The sequence below is a fragment of the Mya arenaria genome, chromosome 11 (assembly GCF_026914265.1).
Source record: "Mya arenaria isolate MELC-2E11 chromosome 11, ASM2691426v1".
In the NCBI taxonomy this organism is placed as follows: Eukaryota; Metazoa; Mollusca; class Bivalvia; order Myida; family Myidae; genus Mya; species Mya arenaria.
In genome coordinates this window covers 40,483,550-40,508,729 of record NC_069132.1, presented here as the reverse complement: position 1 = coordinate 40,508,729, position 25,180 = coordinate 40,483,550, and the positions used below count along the sequence as shown (strand labels likewise).

General features: G+C 35.0%; 1 protein-coding gene across 2 annotated transcripts in view; it reads right to left on the bottom strand.

Moving 5' to 3' along the window:
• Positions 1 to 952: 952 nt before the first annotated feature.
• Positions 953 to 25,180, bottom strand: part of LOC128207886 (dipeptidyl peptidase 3-like) — a 57,328-nt gene continuing 33,100 nt past the window's right edge. For both annotated transcript variants that reach the window (XM_052911067.1, XM_052911068.1), the window contains exons 12-18: positions 16,833 to 16,925; positions 12,652 to 12,714; positions 8,074 to 8,198; positions 6,584 to 6,721; positions 5,092 to 5,254; positions 3,628 to 3,793; positions 953 to 2,196 (exon numbers count right to left, since the gene is read on the bottom strand). In XM_052911067.1, coding sequence (XP_052767027.1) covers positions 2,060 to 2,196; positions 3,628 to 3,793; positions 5,092 to 5,254; positions 6,584 to 6,721; positions 8,074 to 8,198; positions 12,652 to 12,714; positions 16,833 to 16,925 — 885 coding nt within the window. In that variant the 3' untranslated portion in view covers positions 953 to 2,059. The remainder of the gene's footprint in view (positions 2,197 to 3,627; positions 3,794 to 5,091; positions 5,255 to 6,583; positions 6,722 to 8,073; positions 8,199 to 12,651; positions 12,715 to 16,832; positions 16,926 to 25,180) is intronic.

The window sequence follows — 25,180 nt, the reverse complement described above, 5'->3', positions numbered from 1 at the left end:
AAGGACACATCAGTGGGTCAAGGACACATCAGTGGGTCAAGGACACATCAGTGGGTCAAGAACACATCAGTGGGTCAAGGACACATCAGTGGGTCAAGGACACATCAGTGGGTCAAGGACACATCAGTGGGTCAAGGACACATCAGTGGGTCAAGGACACATCAGTGGGTCAAGGACACATCAGTGGGTCAAGGACACATCAGTGGGTCAAGAACACATCAGTGGGTCAAGGACACATCAGTAGGTCAAGAACACATCAGTAGGTCAAGAACACATCAGTAGGTCAAGTTAACATCAGTAGGTCAAGTTCACATTGGTAGGTCAAGAACACATCGGTAGGTCAAGAACACATCAGTAGGTCAACTTAACATCAGTAAGTCAAGTTCACATTGGTAGGTCAAGAACACATTGGTAGATCAAGAACACATTGGTAGGTCAAGTTCACATTGGCAGATCAAGAACACATCAATAGGTCAAGGACAGATCAGTATGTCAAAAACACATCAGTAGGTCAAGTTCACATCAGTAGCTCAAGTTCACATCAGTAGGTCAAGAACACATAAGTAGGTCAAGAACACATTAGTAGTTCAAGTTCACACCAGTAGGTCAGGTTCACATCAGTAGACCAAGGACACATCAGTAGGTCAAGAACACATCAGTAGGTCAAGGTCAAGAACACATCAGTAGGTCAAGTTAACATCAGTAGGTCAAGGTCAAGAACACATCAGTAGGTCAAGTTCACATCATCAGTAGGTCAAGGACACATCAGTAGGTCAAGAATTTAACCTTGACTTACTGATGTGGCCTTGTCATACTGCTAAAATCCACGTAGATCTTTATTAAAACATCCCTTGAAAATGATCATCCCTGTTTCTTTTAACTAAAGCCAAGTACTCAAGGTTTAAATGTGGTTCAGAGTATCTTACTATGGCCATTTTAACGACAGAAGACACTGACTTCTAAAGTTTAATAATTTCACACACAAAATCATTAATAGTGACAGCATGGACCATGTATTTAATGTAAAGAAAGCATAAGAATAAATAAATAATTGTTTGTTTCCGGCTCGCTGACAAACCCTTTTTTCCCACCCGATTCTATTTTTTATTTTTAATAACCCCTGACAATTTTTTTGAAGTTTTTTGACGCTGTAAATCTTTTTCTTAGTTTCTAGATTCAGGAAATCACCTAAATGTATTGTTTTCATAGAGTGTTCAAGTAAACATGTATCCAGACCCAATGGTATGTATCCAGACCCAATGGTATGTATCCAGACCCAATGGTATGTATCCAGACCCAATGGTATGTATCCAGACCCAATGGTATGTATCCAGACCCAATGGTATGTATCCAGACCCAATGGTATGTATCCAGACCCAATGGTATGTATCCAGACCCAATGGTATGTATCCAGACCCAATGGTGCTGCATTTTAGAGTGACAATGATATTTAAATACAACTTAACCTACAAATATTAATAAAATAAAATAAATGAAAACCTGACTTATACACTTAAGTTTGGGAGGGGACAGCAAAACCAGAAACAACATTTTATATTTTTGACCTTCACTATAAGAAATAAAATATATTACACTTAGAACAATAATAAAGCATATTTGCTTAAGTAAGCAAATGAAGATAAAGTATGTAAATTAGTTATTCTAAATACTGTTGTTGTTTTTTTATAAATTATCATTTTCCATAAATCTAACACTCATTTCTGATCTCCACAAGTTAACTTTCTACATATTTTCACTTGTAACATGAAAATGCAGGTCTTGTCATGTAAATGCAACAGACACAGAAATTTTGGCCTAAAGTTGGAAGCAGAGATTCAGAAAGAAATATCTCTCACAAAAAATATAACAACATGAGTAGAACATTTGTCGACAAAAAATAATTTCATAAAAAAAAAAAATTACATTGGCTTTAAACCTTTAAGAGTTTTTGAAGTACTAGAAGGTCACTTCAATAAAAGTCCTCAATTTTAATACCACTATGTACGACAAAAGCAAGTTTTGAAGGAACTATATGGCACTGCTGATGCCAAACGGAGCTTCATTCGAAGTACTGTCTGTCATTCTCCCAGATCTCTTGGATATCTCCGTCAACATCGGGTGTCGGGAAGCGATCTACCCATGACTGAATTAGGTCCTCTGCACGTCCCTCGTAAATCTTCAGGTTAACAGTGCCATCTGTAACAAAGAAATTGTTTTGTTTTTAATATACCCATCATAGATCAATGATTTTTTGGGTGCAATTTACTGCCTTCTGAAGGCTGTCTCCACTTGCAAAAAAATGTCCACCCCCCCCCCCCAAAAAAAATTCCAATTTGATAAATGCACATTATGTTTCATAACATAAACTATGCATAAAAAGGTAAACATGTATATTTGCCATTTTATTTGCTATTTTGATCTGATTTTGTATTTTTTCCCAATCTGGTCTTTTTCCCAATTTGCAAGCCACAGGCGGTAAAAATATTTTTTTTAAAAATCACTGCAGATCCACACGCAATTCATATTTCAAGGAATGATAATCCATGTTGAAAACCAGTGGAATACGGCCGTATTATGTGCTAGTTATACCACTCTGCTGACATCGCATCATAAATGCATCATTGCGAGCGATGTTAAAATGACATCATAAAAACAAAATAGTGCATCATTAAAATATTACATATTATGAAAACATGTATCTTTTAAGTGATTTAACCAGTAATGTATAGAATTAAAAGGATATTAGTACTGCATTATGATCCAGAATGTCGTATTCGACTCTCATGATTTTTTTTCAGAATCTGCAAAATCCACTCATGTCCAGTACAACAAGCCGTATCAAAAGAAAGTACCAATAACCCTATCATATTGTGTCAGTTTGCAATATGATTTATTTTCAGAGCTATGCATGTAAGATTGAAGATGTGAACATTTGTGCCAAGTTTTTCAAAATCCTTAAACTGTTGGTAAAATTTGAGCAGACAATTAACCCCAAATGTAGCTGGACCTTGAAGGTATTTAGCCAGAAAATGCTTCCTAGTGATAGTGGTAAAAACTAGGAGCAAGTTATTAAAATCCTTTAATCTTTTGAACAAACATGTAAAAAGCGATGAAATGAAAAAGAGACACTATTGTATTTTTTTTTCCGTTCAGAGAATTACTCAAAAAATTTAAGCAAGAGGCCCCCCGGAGGGCTTTTGCTCTACTGGCATGACTTTTTTTATTCTGAACACTATAATAATACAAGGCTCTTAACAAATTGTCTCTTTTAAAGTATACTTTTGATAGGCTACACCATTTCAGGGGACATAATCCAGTCATGCATGGGCTGATCTGGATAGAAAAAATAATCAAGCTCTTATGGATATCTAACTACAAGGACTTGCAAACACAAAGACATTAAAAGCTTAGTTTAAATATTATATATTTTACAACGATTGTGAAAAAAAATATGATAACTTATACTAGGTCACTCTCGTTGGCACAATGTTGCACATAAGTGTGGTCACTTGTGCCCAAGCTGGGATCGTGTGCCCAGGACGGGAATCGATCTTGGGTCACCTTGGTGAGAAGTGAGTGTGCTAACCACTGCGGTTACCAGACAATCTTAAAGCTATAAAAGCTTACCATCCTGAAGGTATGTATTGTGCTGGACAAACATTTTCCTTGGCTGTTTACGCGCCATGACAATCTCGCGCAGGTCGATGAAGTGGGGATCGTCGCTGTCGTGCACGTCAGAGTAATACTCGTACATCTTGCGGCCCTCTGTCACATCACATGTGGACTTGTACACCTTAATGGAAAAGGGAATAATAAGAACTTTAAAGGGCAATAACTGCAAAAAACTTTTGATGAGTTTGGAGACTTTTAAAGGGACTGTACTCCATATGATGAAAAAGCGGGAAAAAAACCCAGAAAAATATCGAAAACTGACGTAATCTTGGTATCAATGTGTACAATGCATTGAAACTTACTGACTGAAGTACCCCATAGTTTACAATTAATTTATGTTTCGCAGTTTTTTCCTATTTGACCATTAATTTTTTTTAATTTTTTTTTTTAGATTGGCTAGTGGATGTTATCACGTGATATTACCAAGTAAGGTATATAGCATAAATATTACATCTGTTCAGGGTAAGCCTTCGTAGCACAGTGGATACAACACTGGACTGCAATTTTGGCGACACCGGTGAACCCGGACGCGATTTTTTTTTTAATTTTGGTATTTTTTTTAACAATTGTTGTCAAAGTGTAAAACATTTTATTTAATAATTGTCCTGAGATTTGTCACAGAAAAAAAATATGGTGCCAATCTGGTGTACAGTCCCTTTGATTGAAACAATCTTTATACATATGCTTTCTTTGTCGTTTATCATTGAAGTCAAATGAGTTAAACATGAAAATGCATGTATTGACCTTGAGTGGAATTTGCAAATTCAAATTTCACAAGGTGCTAGCTGTGCAAAATCAAAATCTGGAAAAATGTTTACGTACATGCGACCCAGAACTAATAATCCTTTTATTATATAAATTACTGATTAAATCACTTAAAAGACACATGTTTTCATCATAATTGTCATTTTAATGATGCACTATTTTGTCTTAAGACGTCATTTTAGCATCGCCCAAAGACACTTGTTTATGGTAAGACATCAGCACAGTGGAATACAGCCTTATAGCATTACAGTGAAAACAGACTACTATATTTTGTGATACGTATAACATGTGGATTTATGATGGGTGTATAATAAAATATAACTTTTCATGGTAAGTAACTTGTAACTATTTATAATATGATCCTGGACATAAGTTCTAAGTTTTTGATATCAGGAATTTCGACATCACAAAATGGCCAGTTAAAACTTGCTTATAAGGGATAGTTACAGTGAATTCCAGAGCATTTGCGTCACAATCTTGGCCATGTTTAGGTGGATTGGTTTCATTAACAATACTATTCCCCTTGCCATTTGCCAGCGCGTCATTTTGAACTGATGCAATATGCTCACAAGATTTTTGTAATTTTTGCCATTGCAAAGCAGTCTTAATTGAGGGTTAACTGAGGAATTAATAATTTTATTATTTCTCTCTTACCTGGAGTTTCTTGAGAAAGTCCCCAATGGCTGGTTTCCCAACAGAGTTGATCTTGGATCTGTCAAGGGTGATCTCAATGTCAGGGTTCCCGTCTTCACCAGTAGTCTTCTTGATCTTTACGAGATCTTCGCCAGCTTCTAACAGCACCCTCAGGATCACAAACCTGTAAATACGTGAGATAGGTTACAAAACATATAGAAAACATCTTTAATAGCCAAATTACAAATTCTGTTAACACTTTATTAGCACCATTTGATAATTAACTGAAATAAATACCATTTCAATAAATATTCATTATTAAAGTAAATAATGTTGACAAAATAGTGCAACATAGGTTAATGTGCAACTACAATTCTTGTATCAAAGCTAAAATCATCCCATTGCTATGCTCTGTTTTTACATGGAAGGCAAGGTGTGGCTGATCATAGATATTTCAATGACCGTCTATGTAAGGTAGATTTAAAACCTTCTCTGAGGTTCTAAAGCTGCAAGCACCATGTACAAAATTACGTAACAGTGATCACAGTGACTTAAATATTCAGATAAGCAAAATGATTGAAGTTTCTACTATTGAGAGTGGGCTAAAGGCTGTTCCATTTAAACATATAACCCCTGGGGGGGAAGACACTTTTAAATTATGCCACCCCCCTACAGAAGCAAAATTACCCTAGTGATGTCCAAATTAGCGAAAAAAGACACCCACCTATACACTATTTAAATAATTGCCTCTCCCCTGTGGGTTATATGTTTAAATGGAATAACCCTAATCAATCTACAGCCAATCTCTATCCACCAGTTAACAATGCAATAAATTTTTGAAACAGACAGAACTACCTAATTTTAACATTTTCTTAAATGGTTAACATATAGTGCTACTAGCTGAACTATTGATGCATCATAATGGTGCATTATTATGATGAACTTTAAAATGGTTTAGCATGTACATGTAGTGCTACCAGTTGCAATATTTATGCATCATAAAAATATCGTTCCCCTATCAAGCGGCCCCGCTTCAATTCCCTTTAACTTGCAAAATAAACGCTGAAAATTATGATGCAGTTGGCGACAAGTAAATTCTTATGTAATCTATTCTTGGAGTGTCAAATCTGTAAAGCTAAAGCTGCACTCTCACAGATTGATTGTTTTGACAGCTTTTTTTAATTTTCGTCTTTGAAAATTTTTGCATAAATGTTTGGAAGAAAGTGATATAAGATTGCTGATGAAATAACAGATCATAGTTTATCATATTTATGTTTGAAAATTTGATGTTTTATGGCTAAAAGCATTACTTTGCTTTAAGAAAAATGAAATTTTCAGCAGATTACTAAACAATTGAGATCTGTTATTTTGTATATTATCTAATATGCTGAATTAAAGGGATTCATGCCAAAATCAGCTGATTCTGAGACAATTTTTTAAAAAGGTTTTAAAACTGACAATCTGTGAGAGTGTACCTTTAAATCAAACCTCTTCTATCATGATGACTACTGACCTTGCATTCATGTGTGCCTGTCGCCACTGTTGCATTTCTGGAGAGTAGAACTCGAGAGAGAGTAGGCCAGCCCTGACCATGTTCAACCAGTTGACATAGATCACATCATCAGCATCATCGTCTTCATACCCAAATATCCTGGAATTACAATGTGGAGGGTGGTTTTAACATCAATGATTGATTAAGATTTTCTGCATTTCTGGAGAGTAGAACTCCCGTGATAGAAGGCCAGCTCTGAACATGTTCAACCCATTACAGGGATGTGATTGACCTGGCAACTAAAGGGCTGAAACCATTTCGGCCAAGAGTTTTCGGGGCACTTTTGGGATCAAAAGCACACTGCCGTAGAAGAAAAGCTGGATTTTTAGAAACTCTTTTGAGGGTTCTTTTGACTTTAAATTTGAAGCTAACTGGAACATCATCTCTAACAACCAAAAGCACTCTGGTAACTTTTTAAATCAGCTGAAAAAAATAAATATTTTTTTATTATTTTTTTTTTTTGGGGGGGGGGGGGGGGGTGCAGGGGGTTCCCTGGGGCTATTAGATCCGCGGAATTCCGCGAATCCATGGACAAATCACATCCCTGCATTAACATAGACATCATCTCTGTCTTTGAGCCTAAATATCCTGGCATTTACAAGTATAAGGGGATAAATAGTGACACTCAGTCCATATTTCATCATTTTCATTGTTAAGCAAATCTGCATGGTTTAAACCCATGTGGCACAACCAAGACTTTCTGATCTGACAGGCACGACAAAACCTCCTTTTATAGACAATCGAGCATTGCTGAAAAGAGTAATAATTCACCTACTAAAATTCCCTTAAGTTAATTTGTCTTTAAAATATCTCTGATTGAACTACCTTTACACAAGAAATATATGAGTCCAGTAATTGGGAACATTTTATTTTTCTAACAACTGGCCCCAATATCACGAAAATACTCAAGTTAAGTCTCAGTCTCAACTCAATTTACCACAAAAAAGCATAGTATTATTCAAAATCTTGTATGTTTTTATACTTTTTGAAAATGTATTTTCTCAAAGAATATGTTATTGAAAGATTTTGACAATATTTCAAAGAAAACTAATGCTAGAGCAAAAAATATACTTGAGTAATTGTTAAAAGGCAATGAATTGTACTCAAGTATATTTTTGGCTGTAGAATATTTTTCCCTTGGAATCTAGACCAAAGATTTAAATCAACATATTCAATGATAGAATGTAGTTTTCTTATGTGTAAAATCATATTATTTTTTTTCAATAAATTTTGATGTTTTATAGTTAAATGAGTTGAGATTGAGTTTGAGATTTGACTTAAGTATTTTTGTGATATTGGGCCTGGCCCTATCTCAGATATCACATGTGATGTTGAAATAAGCACAGGCCCACAGCCCAAAAGCGTTCAAGTCCTAATTCAGAAGTCTAAGAAGGGCTTAGAAGTGTCGATCAAAGAGTCTGATTACAATGGATGAATTCATTCTCTCTTACCTAAGGACATCAGTTGATAGACAAAGGTAGAGGCCCACACATTCCGCCCGGCACTCCTCGTACGTCGATGCGAGGGTGGTAAACATGTTGTCCCAATTTTCACCCGGCTTGTACCAGCTCTGGATCTGGGTAAATATGGATAAAGAGAATTATATTAGTTGGAAAGCAAAAAGTGCAATGTTTCCAAGATATAACATCAGAAACTAGTTTTCAAGATTTTTTTAATTAAAATGCAGTTTCAAAGAATTGTTTATAAAAGCGGTCTTCTGTTGCTACACTGCTACCCTCTGTTTTAATAAATTCTTTATATTGTTTATATCACAAGATTGTTTTTTCACAATTTTTCACAAATCAATGATGTCCCATTTTAAAAAACGAAATAATCCATACAATACTGCTTTCAGTTGATTAAATAAGGGGTCAGACAATTTTAGACTTCGTGGTATTAGCCCAAACCCCAAAATCACAAATATATCCTCACGAATTAAAAACCATCTACAGTAACCATCTAATCCTTACACATTAACATTGTAAATACAATAGCTTAACTCATTATTCAACATTTATTTGAGCTAGAGTTTTGGGTCTTGCTGTACATGTGCATTTTTTCTCTGGCAATATATATAAATATAATATATATATATACTGAATGAAACTTCATTATATATATATAAGTTTCATCCCAATGTCTTCAACGGTTCCGAAGTGATGGCTAAGGTTCAAGTTTTTGCGCAACGTCGACAACAATGCCAAGTCTTGACACCAAGGCAGTCACAATACTCCAACTGTTTTTCAAACAAGCCTTAAAACTCAGTACAACATATTTCATTTCCTTAAATAAACTTTTTTTCCAATCATATACCTACACTTTTTTTTATGTTTTCTACTATTAACTAATCCACTGTCGCCATATATTCACTTCAGTCTTAAGTCTGAATCTGAGTCTGAATCTGAGTCTGAATCTCAAGACTCAGAACGGCGAATCATCATTTTATTGAACAGATGTTAAAAGAAGAGCAACGATGGTTATAATGGCCATATCTGTTGCAATACCATGTTTAACAATCATTTATTATTTATCATTATCTGTCAAAATAAATATACAAGAGATGATTCATGCCCCTAAAAGATTTTCCGAGTCCGAGTCTCAAAGACAGATTTACGACGTCTGATTATATTGGCTAAACTGCAATTGCTCACTGGTTATTAATGAATGTGCATGAATAAGATCTTTCAGTGCTTAACCTTGCACATCTTTTAAACTATCTGTGGATTTCTAATTGGAAATATAAGCAGGAAAAGTCCTAATTTCTGGAAACAAGTGGGCCGAGATGGCCCGATATCGCTCACTTGGTTCTACAAAAGGTTCTAAAAATATTGATCGGACAACATACTGGACGCTGCCCGCCCCTGTGCCACAGGTGAAACTATAATATGACCCATTTTTTTAAACATGAAATAAGAATTTGTTTAAAATGTTACTAAGGGCCATAACTCTTACAGCACATTGTTACTGTGAATAAGTTCATAAAGATTGAAGTTGAAATCTTCAATGATTGTAAAACAATAAAATAATTATAAAAATAAAATAAAACAAGAAACACCACAATGCAACAAAACCAGGTTTTTAATAATTGACAGAAGAACTTCAGCCGGTGTCTGTTTTTCTATTTTTAGTAACTGACCTTGAACCTAGGGACCCCAAATGCAATCCATAAACTCTTCCTTTATACCAAGTTGTGTCAGGATATGTCAACTTAAGTTATTCAGTTTCAACCATTTTTCTATTTTTAGTAACAGTGAATCTAGGGACCCCAAACGCAATCCCATGAAAGGTATCCATAAACTCTTCCTTTATACCTGGTTTGGTCAAGAAATGTAGACCCTGACTAAAATAATTCAGTTTCAACTGTTTTTCTATTTTTAGTAACAGTGACCTTGACCTTGAATCTAGGGACCCCAAAACGCAATCCCATAAAAGTATCCATAAACTCTTCCTATAGACCAGGTTTGGTCAAGAAATGTCAACCCTAACAAAAGATATTCAGTTTGAACCATTTTTCTATTTTAAGGAACAGTGACCTTGACCCTAGGGACCCCAAACGCAATCCCATGAAAGGTCTCCATAAACTCTTCCTAAAGACCAAGTTTGGTCAAGATATGTCATCCCTAACTAAAGTTATTCAGTTTCAACCGTTTTTCTATTTTTAGTAACAGTGACCTTGACCTTGAACCTAGGGACCCCAAACCAATCCCATGAAAGGTATCCATAAACTCTTTCTATAGACCAAGCTTAATCAAGATATGTCATCCCTAACTAAAGTTATTCAGTTTCAACCATATTTCTATTTTTAATAACAGTGACCTTGATCTTGACCCTCGAGACCCCAAACGCAATCCCATGAAAGGTATCCATAAACTCTTCCTATAGACAAAGTTTAGTCAAGATATGTCATCCCTAACTAAAGTTATTCAGTTTCAACCGTTTTTCTATATTTAGTAACAATGACCTTGACCTTGACCCTAGGGACCCCAAACGCAATCCCATGAAAGGTATCCATAAACTCTTCCTTTATACCTGGTTTGGTCAAGAAATGTAGACCCTGACTAAAATAATTCAGTTTCAACCGTTTTTCTATTTTTAGTAACAGTGACCTTGACCCTAGGGACCCCAAACGCAATCCCATGAAAAGTACCCATAACCTCTTTCTATAGACCAAGTTTGGTCAAGATATGTCAACCCTTACTAAAGTTATTCAGTTTCATAGGTGAGTTTGACGCCGCCCGGAGGCCCACCCGCCAGCCCAAACAACGACGTTCGCCATTCTAATAACCAGGTTTCACTATGTGAAAACCTGGTTAAAAACATAAAAAATCAATAATAATGTATAAAAAACTAAATATTTTTTATTTAAAATTTAAAGTTCACCTACCTAACCCTAAAACAATTATAAAAGACATTAATAGAAAATAATATTAATGAAAAAAAAGAAAACAAATTCACCTAATGAACATTCCTCTGAGAATATAAAGGAATTTGATACAGGCTCACTTTAGGAACATTTCCATATAGACATGTAGTGAAAAAGCGCTGCCCCTGGCGGCCATTTTACTTATGAATCAACATGGGGTGAAGGAATTTTATATAGGGTCACCTTCGAAACATTTCTGTTGAATTATTATGCAGGCCAAACATTTCTGAAGAGAAGATTTTCGAGGTTTCATATACATATATGTAGGCATATATTGAAAAGTAGCCCCACCAATGGCAGCCATTGTTTTTTATGAAACAGCATAAGGGGGTGCAGTTTGATAGAGGGTCACCTAAGGAACAATTCTGTAAAATTATTTTAAAATCGAGCTAGCAGTTTCTGAGAAGATTTTGTAAAGTTATCCATATAGACATATGGTAAACACCTGCCCCGTGCCTGGTGGCAATGCTTTTTTACATATCAATGTGGGGTGAAGAAATTTGATATATAGTCACGTAAGGAACATTTCAGTTAAATTATTTTAAAATCAGGCCAGTGGATTCTGAGGAGGAGATTTTATGTTTTTTAAATTTTTGTCACTGGTTTCCATGCATTTTCGCAAAAATTGGCTCGTTCCAAGATATTTTTTTAAAAAGTTATCATAACGTTTTATCTGTGAGAGTGCAGCTTTAAGGAATATTTTTTGGAAATTATGTTGGAATCGAGCCAGCGGTTTCTGATAAGAAGATTTTCAAAAGATTTTCTTTCAGATGCCACGGCAACCAGAGTTCTGCATGGAAACCACTTTTTTAAAGGAATCTGGAAGAGGACTACCCAAGGAACATTCCTGTGAAGTTTGAATGAAATTGTTCTAGTGGTAAAGGAGGAGACGTTGCTAAAGGAAAATGTTAACGACAGACTAGCAACCAATCAAAATAGCTCAAGCTGAGCACTTTGTGCTCTGGTTGGGTAAAAATATAATGCCAAATGAAAGTAAAGAAAAAATATATGTTTACTTGATTAATATATTAGGAAGATGAACTTTATAAGCTTTTGGTTTCAGATCAAATTCTTACCTACTGGTATTGAAATACACATTTTCATTTGAACCTTTTCATGAACTAAAATATATTTAAACCAATAGACAATTTTATTCAACTATGTCTGGGTCATATTATTTTCATAGTTATGGTGAAATGAAGGCTCTTTGTGAGGACTTAGCTTATAAACGGCAGATTTAAAGATGTACTCTTACTCCCAAATAAGTTATCGAAAACAATGGTTCTTATGCAGGAAACCGTGTTTATTTTAAAAGAAAGGTGCAGAAAACACGGTATTTCTATCTTATGAGATGAAAGTAGATCACCATAAATCTTTTAGGACCCACCAATCATTTAATCATTTAAAGGACCCGCCTTTTCACCAATTAAATACACGGTTACAATCATGTTATCAGTAATTAATATTTTCCATAAATGCATTATTTAGTAGGTAGTTAAAGGTTAATCACTCAAAATTTATGTTTGTTATTCATGTGTATGTATTAATTTTAAATACGAGTGTCACTTTAATGGAAAAGAAATCACTGTTTTGTGTATTTACATACCTTTTCCCCTGTTTCGGTGTGTTTCACAGAGTTTTGATCAAAGTCGAATTTGCCATCTTCATCCTGAAAAAAAGACATGTATACTTAGTTTAAACATTAAATATTTTACAACGATTGTAAAAAAGGTTATGATAACTTATACTTAGTCACTCTCATGGCCACGATGTTGCGCGAGAGAGTGGTCTTGTGTTGTGGGGTTAACTGGAGTACTAAACCCAGTTCCCAGTTCAGCTTGGTGACCATTAACCAAACTCACATGCACCCTGGCTGGGAATCGAACCTGGGTCGCCTTGGTGAGAAGCGAGTGTGCTAACAAAAATGTTGACTTCAGTTCTACTTCTAACTGTAAGAGTCTAAAAATAATCTAATAATGTTGTTTACTGGGGGGCATTCCAATAAAGATGCTAAGTCAATTTTGGTTGAAAATTGCAATTTCTTAGTGTCATAGTTTCATAATTTTGCTACATATGTGAATAAATTGAACAGTAGCAAGAATTATAAAAAAAAAAACAATGTCGTTGAAAAAAAACAATCAATATGTTGCCATTTGAAACCTTATACGGATTTAAGATGGTTAAAGCTGCACTCTCACAGACTGAATGTTTCAACAACTTTTTTATTTTTTGTCTTGGAACGAGCCAATTTTTGCGTCAATCCATGAAAACCAGTTATATAAGACTGCTGACAAAAAATTGTATCGCAGATTTTTATATTTAAGTTAAAAAAATGACAATTTATGCATTTTTCTTAACCTGTTAGTAACGGTTTAAGCCATACAACATTAATTATCGAACGGAAATGTGAAAATGTATGATCTTATTTTTTGTCAGCAATCTTATTTCATTGGTTTTCAGATATTATGCAAAAAAAAATGCTCTTTCCAAGACAAAAAATAAAAATTGTAAAAAGTTGTAAAAATTGCATATCTGTGAGAGTGCAGCTTTAAAGGTAAAACTAAAATCCTTCATTGAAACGGCCCCCAGATTCTTACAGTAACTTTTATTTGAGGCTTAAAAGTTATTATTACCTTAAGGCCAATCAATATAACTTAACTGCTAGATTTTCATCCAATTTTTTTTTAATGGGGGCAGGAGGTGACATTTTATTTTTCTTAAATAACTTTTTCCCCGTGAATATGTGTTCATGTTTTTTCATATTGCATATAGGGACACATGTGTTTCCAGGCGAGCCAAGAACACCTCACAACAATTTTCCTTTTTTGCATGTGAATGCTATTTACAGTTTGTCCTACTTTGAAAGCCAATGAGATTGCTGCATTTCATTTTAAATTTGAAAAATATTTCCCATATTCTGCAATTCGTCCCTGATATGAACTCCGATACAGAGAAAATACAGTGATATTTGGCCTACGTGACTTTTCTAGAAAGTAGGCGGAGCCTGTATTGTTTACTGTAAAATGTTGATGCTTTCCATAATACAGGCATTCTAAAGTGGCCGACCCCTAGATTTGCAACCAAAATTAATCAACAACATATCTTGTGTGTTTATTAAATTTTGCAACCAAAATTAATCAACAACATATCTTGTGTGTTTATTAAAACAATATTTTAACATGAAAACAAAACAACTGTTAATTAAACATCGATGATTGCTCGAACATTACCGTAAATGACTGGGTATTAGACGCACTTTTTTCCCTCAGATTTTGATGCAAAAAAATGCCTGCGTATAATACCCAGTATCCATTTTTTGAACTTTTTTCTGAGGTCAATTTCAAGCCGAGAGTTTGTTTAGATTTATGTAGAAAGGGATGTTACTCGCGTCATATTGATCGAGTATATACGGGTTAAAACGGTAGTTGAAGATCGGGATACGGTATATCGTAAGACATTTATAATTTCAACAAAAATAAAAAAAATTAATAATTATTTCCCAAAATAATTTATTTTGCGTACCTAATTTTCGGGCACCCAAAGGACATCAATCATAACTTTCATAGTTACCAAGTTTCACAGACGAAGATTATTGATTTTTATCTTTACAATGCCTGGCTAGATTACCTTACCGTATACACCACTGAGACAATTTAATTAGTTACTACCCATCCTAAACGATTTATTGCCTGTTGAAAAGGAAGTGTGATATATTTATTTGAGGATTAAACAAACAACAAGGGCAATCAAGGGATTAAGAAAACATCGACATGGCATGTTTGTAAAACGATCTGCCAATAAGCTTTTAAACTTGTACCACACTTATAGACTATATGAAGCAATAATCGTACAGTTATACATTAATCCTGCATAGCAATGTCCATGCTCTCTACGAGATCCTCGTGGGTATAACTGTAAGTTATGTGACGTCACACAGTGTGACTCTTTGATCTGAAGCCGATAGAATGTGTTTATTCAGTTCAGTGCATGTATAAAATGGTGTTTTAATTAACTTCATGAAGGATTTACACTTATAGGCGTAATAAATAAGTTTATGACCATTGATTACTACGGATAAATTAATAAGTGGTATAAAGCAAACATGAAGAAAAAAGGCAGGTTAAACAAACATGTAAATAAAATGTAAAAATGATAATTTTCTATGTATCCGGAGAGCGAAAAAAATAATTAATTTATGGTGTCCGCACTCTTGTGAATTACGGTATTCAATATTATTTTGAATAATAAATTGAATTAAACAATAATCAAACTTACATATAAAAAAGCAAAGTTGGGCACTGTCAAAATATTTTTTGCATAACATAACTTTTCATTCTCGACAGTATGGTTGTATGGTTTTAAAGATAACCATCGCCATTTTCACGAAAAAATTTTTTTTTGTCACTGTCAACAAACATGGTGGCTGAAAATGCCGGACGATTTTGACATTTTTTCTATGCGTCTTTTAACCAAAAACATAGATTAAAAGTTTTTTTCTCGGATTTTTCACAGATTTTTTTCCCTGCGTCTAATACCCCCTATCGTCTTATACCCAGTCATTTACGGTACTATGTTTTTGTTCACAATTAAATAGTCTAAGTGACACTGTAACATCATTATAACTAGAATCAAAATTCGACATTTCTTCAAACAAAAAGTTTTTTAAAGAACTCATTATCACTATCCAGAATTGTAAAGTCCATGACGCTAACTTTTTAGAACAAAAGCCAACACGAGACTGCGACAATTTAATTCTTAGGTCTGCATGTACCGCACCAGACATCACGTGACATCAAAGAACCGGTGCCGCGCCACTAGATTATTTCCCTGGCTTGTCATTCAATTTTTGGGTGGAGTCGGCGTTTGTCAGTCAACGTTTTGCCGGGTGTGCGGACGTGACAAGCTGTAAGCAAGTTATCTTTCATATTTTTAAAAATAGGGAACATATTGCTGCGCTCGCCTTCGGCTCGCTTGCAATATATTCCGTATTTTTAAAAATATGAAAGATAACTAATACACATCAACACCATAGGTATGAATTAACGCCATTCCCAGATAGTCCCAGACCGATATACAAATACAGACCGAAGTTTAACAATATTATTGGAAAATAAAAATTAAGGGGCGGTGGTCAGGTGGCAGGCATGGATATAGCAATTAATTCATAGTCGCCTAATCATGAATTGATCAATGGAAAACACAGTTACTTTTTTCCAAGGCGTAAAAAATATTATTATTATTATAATGATACAATTCATTTGGATGATCATTTATAGATAATACGGTAACTTATACCAGGCTTTAAACTTATCAATTTCCCCCATGCACAAATTATACACAGACAATGTATGTTGACTCCTACATATCTGCTTCATTGTTTCGAGGGGTGTGATAATGATATACTTATGTTAAGGTATAACAAAAAAAACTTGTTTGGATCTGCTTTACTGACCTTCCCTATTTTTTTCCACCCATTTCTAGTTATTCATTGCAATCCGACCAAAAAAAAATTGCCTGTTCTTTTTTCTTCTTTTGGGTACATCTTTTCAGCAGTTTCTTGATTAGGTTGATGCTTTTAAAGTTTTGTTTTTATAGAGCTCTCTGGTAAATGTTAATTCAGACCTGTTTTGAAGTGTGACATTGATATTCAGATACAATTTAATCTTAAAAAAGAATCACAATTAAATCCTGACCTACCTACCATATTATTTTGGGGCAGTGAAATCAGAAAGCATTTCTTTTTTGGGGGGCCTTAATATAAAGTGAGACTTGTTCCTGCTATAGTACCTGGTTGAAGAGCTTCCCACTGCCGTGCCCAAGAAGCTCATGCAGTCCAACTTGAACCTCAAAAGATTCAATCTTCCATTTGGTGTACAACTCCTGAAAAAACATCAACACATATCAATATGAAGCATTTAACAAATAACTACATGAAGTGTTTAACAAATGTCTACATGCAGAGCTCTACAAATACTTCCGTGAAGTGTTTAACAAATGTCTACATGCAGAGCTCTACAAATACTTCCGTGAAGTGTTAAACAAAAAACTACATGAAGTGTTTAATCAACTAATGTCTACATAAGAGCTTTACAAATACTTTCATGAAGTGTTTAAAAAATATCTACATGAAGTGTTTAACAAATGTCTACATGAAGAGCTCTACAAATACTTTCGTGAAGTGTTTAACAATACATAAAGTGTTTAATCAACTAATGTCTACATTAATAGCTCTACAAATACTTTCATGAAGTGTTTAACAAATAACTACATGAAGTGTTTAATCAACTAATGTCTACATCAAGAGCATTACAAATACTTTCATGAAGTGTTTAACAAATAACTACATGAAGTGTTTAATCAACTAATGTCTAATTAATAGCATTACGAAGACTTCATGAAGTGTTTAACATATAACTACATGAAGTGTTTAATTAACTAATGTCTACATGAAGAGCTCTACAAATACTTACATGTACCTACATGAACTGTTTCTTTGCAACATATACATGAAGTGTTTAATAAAAACCTACATAAAGTGTTTAACATATACTTACATGAAGTGGGGGTTTTACAATGTCTACATAAAGTGTTTATCACATATATTAGGTGTATCACAAATCCCTGCAAGGAGTGTTTAACAAATACTGAAAAGAAGTGTTTTTTTTTACAAAAAAACACTATATAAAGTGTTTATTAAAGAATAACTGATTGACATATTTAGCAATATCTTCCTGAAGTGCATATTTTACAATACCTACATGAAGTGTTTAACAAATATCTACATGAAGTGTAAATTCATAAACAAATATTAGGATGAGATTTGCATAGAGGAACTCGCTCATGATTCAAAGGGTCAGAAATGCTATTTTTTATTGCAGGTGAAATGCGAACAAAACACTTGTTACAATTACTAAAAATCTAAAATAGTGACAGAAGATGTTCTATTTTTATTTTTAGTGAAAAGCAATAGAAACACTTTTAAACATTGAACCATTTTTGGCTTGGATTTGTTTAATTATGTTCAAAAGGGTGTCTTCATTTTGCCGTTTGGTCTTTGTTCATAAAGGTAAGTAAAATATCTTTATTTCAACCAAATTAAAAAAATATGTTGCCACCATAAAATTGGTAAACAAGTCCTTATAAACTTTTGTACCAAGTGGACTGGTCTGTCTGTACTTGTACTTGTTAACTGCATCACATTATTCATCCTGGGTAACCAGTCTATTCATTACATAGAGCTCCATTGAATACCTTGGGCAAGTTAAGTGCAGACACTTTGTACTCATGAATAATTAATATGGTTAAATCTAGACATTTGATTGGCTGCATGAAAGACCTTTCAGCCAATACGTAAATAGAAGGGAAGTTAACAGTTGAATATGAATATTCATGCATAACGAAGTTTAGCTAGCCCATTTTCTCACTGTATATTCTGTTGACTAAATCATTTTAAAAAAGATAATGACTAAAAACACCAAATGATCCTAATTGCTTCTTTGTGCATGACTGGTTTTTTAAATGCTTTTATGGAAGATTTTTTTGCAACACCTGTTTGTGCACTCATGGAAGTGTGTTTTAAAGGGACAGACCCCAGATGACCTAAAATCGGCAAATACAGTATTTCCTCGAATTTGTCAATAAGATTTTTAAACACTTTCCTTATATAAGCCTATGTAAAACTTGTGACCCCCTAGGTGGGGCCTCTTATCACTTCAGGGGCATAATTTGAATAATCTCGGTAGAGAACCACAAGGTAAAGCTACATACCGTATTATATCATGCATAGGACACACTTTTTTACCCCCAATTCTTGTCTTAAAAATTGCCTGCGTCCTTTCTATGCTATTAGAATTTCATCTGTTTTTTTCCAAGTCCATTTCAGGTCGAAAATATCGGACCGGGGAAGAACGCGGTAATAGTAAGTATCTGTACTGCGTCACCGAAAAGAACAACTGACATAGGTAAAATCACGCAAGTGAACACACGCAGAAATATATTGAATGTTTACTTTAAAATGATTTATTGAGAAATAAATTGAAAAAAACACTTTTTTGTTTACTTTTTTATAAAAGGGACGCTACTCACAAAATCTCGATGTGAGTCAGCACTTTAACTGGATTGAGTTATAACGGTAACGGAAATCGGGAAAGGAGGTAAATATCAATTAATCGTTGTTTATGATTTTAATGTTTCGATATTTTACAAAACATTTTGTATGTAACTGTTTTAAAAAATTGATAAAGGAATGTGCATAACGCAAAGTAGCATTATTGTCACTATCAAATCTTTTCAAATGTGCGAAGGTGTGAAAAACACCCGCTGTCTGTCATTAGAAAAACATCAATAGGACAAACTATTGTGATGGTAATACCTTATGGTTGTTTGTTCGCACTTTACCCGATGTGCCTTCCGCTGGCAAGGCTAATTACCGACACTTAATTATGCCTGACATGCTTTAATCCGCACAGCGACAAGCCTTATCAAAACAATCATCAGTTTTGTTGCGATTGCAACGGTTGCAACTGTTGACTGTCATTCAGAAGGCATGTCGAGACTATTGCAACGGTTGCAATGGTTGACTGTCAGTCGGGACTATTACGGCATTTGTATAAGTCTTATAATATGCGTAAATGTTCTCAAAATGTCAAGACATATATCATTGTTGTGTACGCTAAATTACCAAAATACGACGATAATTATCGAAATACACAAGACAGTTATCAAAATATGCCTCATATACAATTTTTTGTTTGTTTTTTACTTCAATATATATGTTATAAATACTTGACCAACCTCAATTTTTCGGCTCCGATTTTGACATTTTTCCGCTGCGTCCTATCTTATATATTAAGGGTTTTTACCCGTTTTCTCAACTATTTTTTTGCCTGCGTCCTATCTATGCTAGCGTCCTATACATGATATAATACGGTACCATAAATCAAATGCCTAGGCCTTGTGGTTTTAGACAAGATTTTAAGTTTTCACTAAATAAGCCTATGTAAAACTTGCGACCCCCGGGCAGGGCCTCTTATCACTCCAGAGGCATAATTAGACAGTCTTGGTAGATGTCCATAAAGTAATTATACATGCCAAATATCAAAGCCCTAGGACTTCTAGTTTTGGAGAAGATTTGTTAAGTTTTCCATATCTAAGTCTATGTAAACCACGTGACCCGGGGCGGGGTCATTTTTGACCCCAGGGGCATAATTTGAACAATCTTGGTAGAGGTCCATTAGGTGATGATACATATCAAATATCAAAGCTCTAGGCCTTGTGGTTTTGAAGGAGAAAATTTTTTAAGTTTTTCTTATCGGTTACCATGGCAACCAGAGTTTCGCATGGAATCCATGTCTTTGAACAACTTTGGTAGAGCTTCATGCAAGGAACATCCCTGACCAAGTTGCATTGAGATTAGGCTAAAATTGTGACCTCTATTGTGTTCACAAGGTTTTTGTACTAATTGACCTAGTGACCTAGTTATTGACCGTGAATGACCCAATATCAAACTTGACCTACATTTTATAGCGATGATCATTCTGACCAAGTTGCATTGAGATTAGGCTAAAATTGTGACCTCTATTGTGTTCACAAGGTTTTTCTACTAATTGACCTAGTGACCTAGTTATTGACCGCGGATGACCCAATATCGAACTTGACCTACATTTTATAGAGATGATCATTCTGACCAAGTTGCATTGAGATTAGGCTAAAATTGTGACCTCTATTGTGTTCACAAGGTTTTTCTACTAATTGACCTAGTGACCTAGTTTTTGACCTGGGTTGACCCAATATGGAACTTGACCTAGCTTATGTTAAGATGATCATTCTGACCAAGTTTCATTAAGATAAGGCTAAAATTGTGACCTCTATTTTGTTCACAAGGTTTTTCTAATAATTGACCTAGTGACCTAGTTATTGACTGCGTATGACCCAATATCAAACTTGACCCAGATTTTATAGAGATGATCATTCTGACCAAGTTGCATTAAGATTAGCCTAAAATTGTGACCTCTATTGTGTTCACAAGGTTTTTGTACTATTTGACCTAGTGACCTAGTTATTGACCGCGGATGACCCAATATCGAACTTGACCTAGATTTTATAGAGATGATCATTCTGACCAAGTTGCATTGAGATTAGGCTAAAATTGTGACCTCTATTGTGTTCACAAGGTTTTTGTACTAATTGACCTAGTGACCTAGTTATTGACCGTGAATGACCCAATATCAAACTTGACCTACATTTTACAGCGATGATCATTCTGACCAATTTGCATTGAGATTAGGCTAAAATTGTGACCTCTATTGTGTTCACAAGGTTTTTCTACTAATTGACCTAGTGACCTAGTTATTGACCGCGGATGACCCAATATCGAACTTGACCTAGATTTTATAGAGATGATCATTCTGACCAAGTTGCATTGAGATTAGGCTAAAATTGTGACCTCTAATGTGTTCACAAGGTATTTCTACTAATTGACCTACTGACCTAGTTTTTGACCCCAGATGACCCAATATCGAACTTGACCTAGATTTCATAGAGATGATCAGTCTGACCAAGTTTCATAAAGATTAGGTCAAAATTGTGACCTCTGTTGTGTTCACAAGGTTTTTCTAATAATTGACCTAGTGACCTAGTTATTGACTGCGGATGACCCAATATCGAACTTGACCTAGATTTTATAGAGATGATTATTCTGACCAACTTGCATTGAGATTAGGCTAAAATTGTGACCTCTATTGTGTTCACAAGGTATTTCTACTAATTGACCTAGTGACCTAGTTGTTGACCGCGGATGACCCAATATCGAACTTGACCTACATTTTATAGAGATGATCATTCTGACCAAGTTGCATTGAGATTAGGCTAAAATTGTGACCTCTATTGTGTTCACAAGGTTTTTCTACTAATTGACCTAGTGACCTAGTTTTTGACCTGGGTTGACCCAATATGGAACTTGACCTAGCTTATGTTAAGATGATCATTCTGACCAAGTTTCATTAAGATAAGGCTAAAATTGTGACCTCTATTTTGTTCACAAGGTTTTTCTAATAATTGACCTAGTGACCTAGTTATTGACTGCGTATGACCCAATATCGAACTTGACCCAGATTTTATAGAGATGATCATTCTGACCAAGTTGCATTAAGATTAGCCTAAAATTGTGACCTCTATTGTGTTCACAAGGTTTTTGTACTAATTGACCTAGTGACCTAGTTATTGACCGCGGATGACCCAATATCGAACTTGACCTAGATTTTATTGAGATGATCATTCTGACCAAGTTGCATTGAGATTAGGCTAAAATTGTGACCTCTATTGTGTTCACAAGGTTTTTGTACTAATTGACCTAGTGACCTAGTTATTGACCGTGAATGACCCAATATCAAACTTGACCTACATTTTACAGCGATGATCATTCTGACCAATTTGCATTGAGATTAGGCTAAAATTGTGACCTCTATTGTGTTCACAAGGTTTTTCTACTAATTGACCTAGTGACCTAGTTATTGACCGCGGATGACCCAATATCGAACTTGACCTAGATTTTATAGAGATGATCATTCTGACCAAGTTGCATTGAGATTAGGCTAAAATTGTGACCTCTAATGTGTTCACAAGGTATTTCTACTAATTGACCTACTGACCTAGTTTTTGACCCCAGATGACCCAATATCGAACTTGCCCTAGATTTCATAGAGATGATCAGTCTGACCAAGTTTCATAAAGATAAGGTCAAAATTGTGACCTCTGTTGTGTTCACAAGGTTTTTCTAATAATTGACCTAGTTATTGACTGCGGATGACACAATATCGAACTTGACCCAGATTTTATAGAGATGATTATTCTGACCAAGTTGCATTGAGATTAGGCTAAAATTGTGACCTCTATTGTGTTCACAAGGTTTTTGTACTAATTGACCTAGTGACCTAGTTGTTGACCGCGGATGACCCAATATCGAACTTGACCTACATTTTATAGAGATGATCATTCTGACCAAGTTGCATTGAGATTAGCTAAAATTGTGACCTCTATTGTGTTCACAAGGTTTTTCTACTAATTGACCTAGTGACCTAATTATTGACCGCGGATGACCCAATATCGAACTTGACCTAGATTTTATAGAGATGACCATTCTGACCAAGTTGCATTGAGATTAGGCTAAAATTGTGACCTCTATTGTGTTCACAAGGTTTTTCTACTAATTGACCTAGTGACCTAGTTTTTGACCCCAGATGACCCAATATCGAACTTGACCTAGATTTTATAGAGATGATCAGTCTGACCAAGTTTCATAAAGATTAGGTCAAAATTGTGACCTCTATTGTGTTCACAAGCAATTGTGAACGGACGGACAGACGACGGACGAAGAGTGATCACAAAAGCTCACCTTGTCACTACGTGACAGGTGAGCTAACAAGAGCACATGTGAGTTATTTTAGTATTAAATAAGAGACATAACTCTACTATAATCAAAGCTAGAGTTATGGGTCTTGGTACACATGTGCGCATTGTCCCCGGTGGCAACATGAGTACCAGGTTTCATTGGAATATCTAGGAACATTTGAGTTATTCCTAAAAACAAGAGGGCCATGATGGCCCTGTATCGCTCACCTGTAGCTTTGCTAAATAAAGTGAACATTCTGACCTATTATCATAAAGATCCAATGAAAAGTATGGCCCCTACTAATTGACCTAGTGACCTAGTTTTTGACCCGGGTTGACCCAATATCGAACCTGACCTAGCATATGTTAAGATGATCATTCTGTCCAAGTTTCATTAAGATTAGGCTAAAATTGTGATCTCTATTGTGTTCACAAGGTTTTTTTACTAATTGACCTAGTGACCTAATTATTGACCGCGGATGGACCAATGTCGAACTTGACCTAGATGTTATAGAAATGATCATTCTGACCAAGTTGCATTAAGATTAGGCTAAAATTGTGACCTCTATTGTGTTCATAAGGTTTTTCTAATATCTGACCTAGTGACCTAGTTATTGACCGCGGATGACCCAATATCGAACATGACCCAGATTTTATAGAGATGATCATTCTGACCAAGTTGCATTAACATTAGGCTAAAATTGTGACCTCTATTGTGTTCACAAGGTTTTTCTACTAATTGACCTAGTGACCTAGTTATTGACGGCAATTGACCCAATATCGAACTTGACCTAGATTTTATAGAGATGATCATTCTGACCAAGTAACATTAAGATTAGGCTTAAGTTGTGACCTCTGTTGTGTTCACAAGGTATTTCTACTAATTGACCTAGTGACCTAGTTATTGACCGCGAATGACCCAATATCGAACTTGACCTATATTGTTCTAGAGATGATCATTCTGACCAAGTTGAATTGAGATAAGCCTAAAATTGTGACCTCTATTGTGTTCACAAGGTTTTTCTAATAATTTACCTAGTGACCTAGTTTTTGACCTGGGTTGACCCAATATGGAACTTGACCTAGCTTATGTTAAGATGATCATTCTGACCAAGTTTCATTAAGATTAGGCTAAAATTGTGACCTCTATTGTGTTCACAAGGTTTTTTTACTATCTGACCTAGTGACCTAGTTATTGACCGCGGATGACCCAATGTGGAACTTGACCTAGATTTTATAAAGATGATCAGTCTGACCAAGTTTCATAAAGATTAGGCTAAAATTGTGACCTCTATTGTGTTCATAAGGTTTTTCTAATATCTGACCTAGTTATTGACTGCGGATGACCCAATATCGAACATGACCTAGATTTTATAGAGATGATCATTCTGACCAAGTTGCATTAACATTAGGCTAAAATTGTGACCTCTATTGTGTTCACAAGGTTTTTCTACTAATTGACCTATTGACCTAGTTATTGACGGTAAATGACCCAATATCGAACTTGACCTAGATTTTATAGAGATGATCATTCTGACCAAGTTACATTTAGATTAGGCTTAAGTTGTGACCTCTATTGTGTTCACAAGGTTTTTATACTAATTGACCTAGTGACCTAGTTATTGACCGCGAATGACCCAATATCGAACTTGACCTATATTTTTCTAGAGATGATCATTCTGACCAAGTTGAATTGAGTTAAGCCTAAAATTGTGACCTCTATTGTGCTCACAAGGTTTTTCTACTAA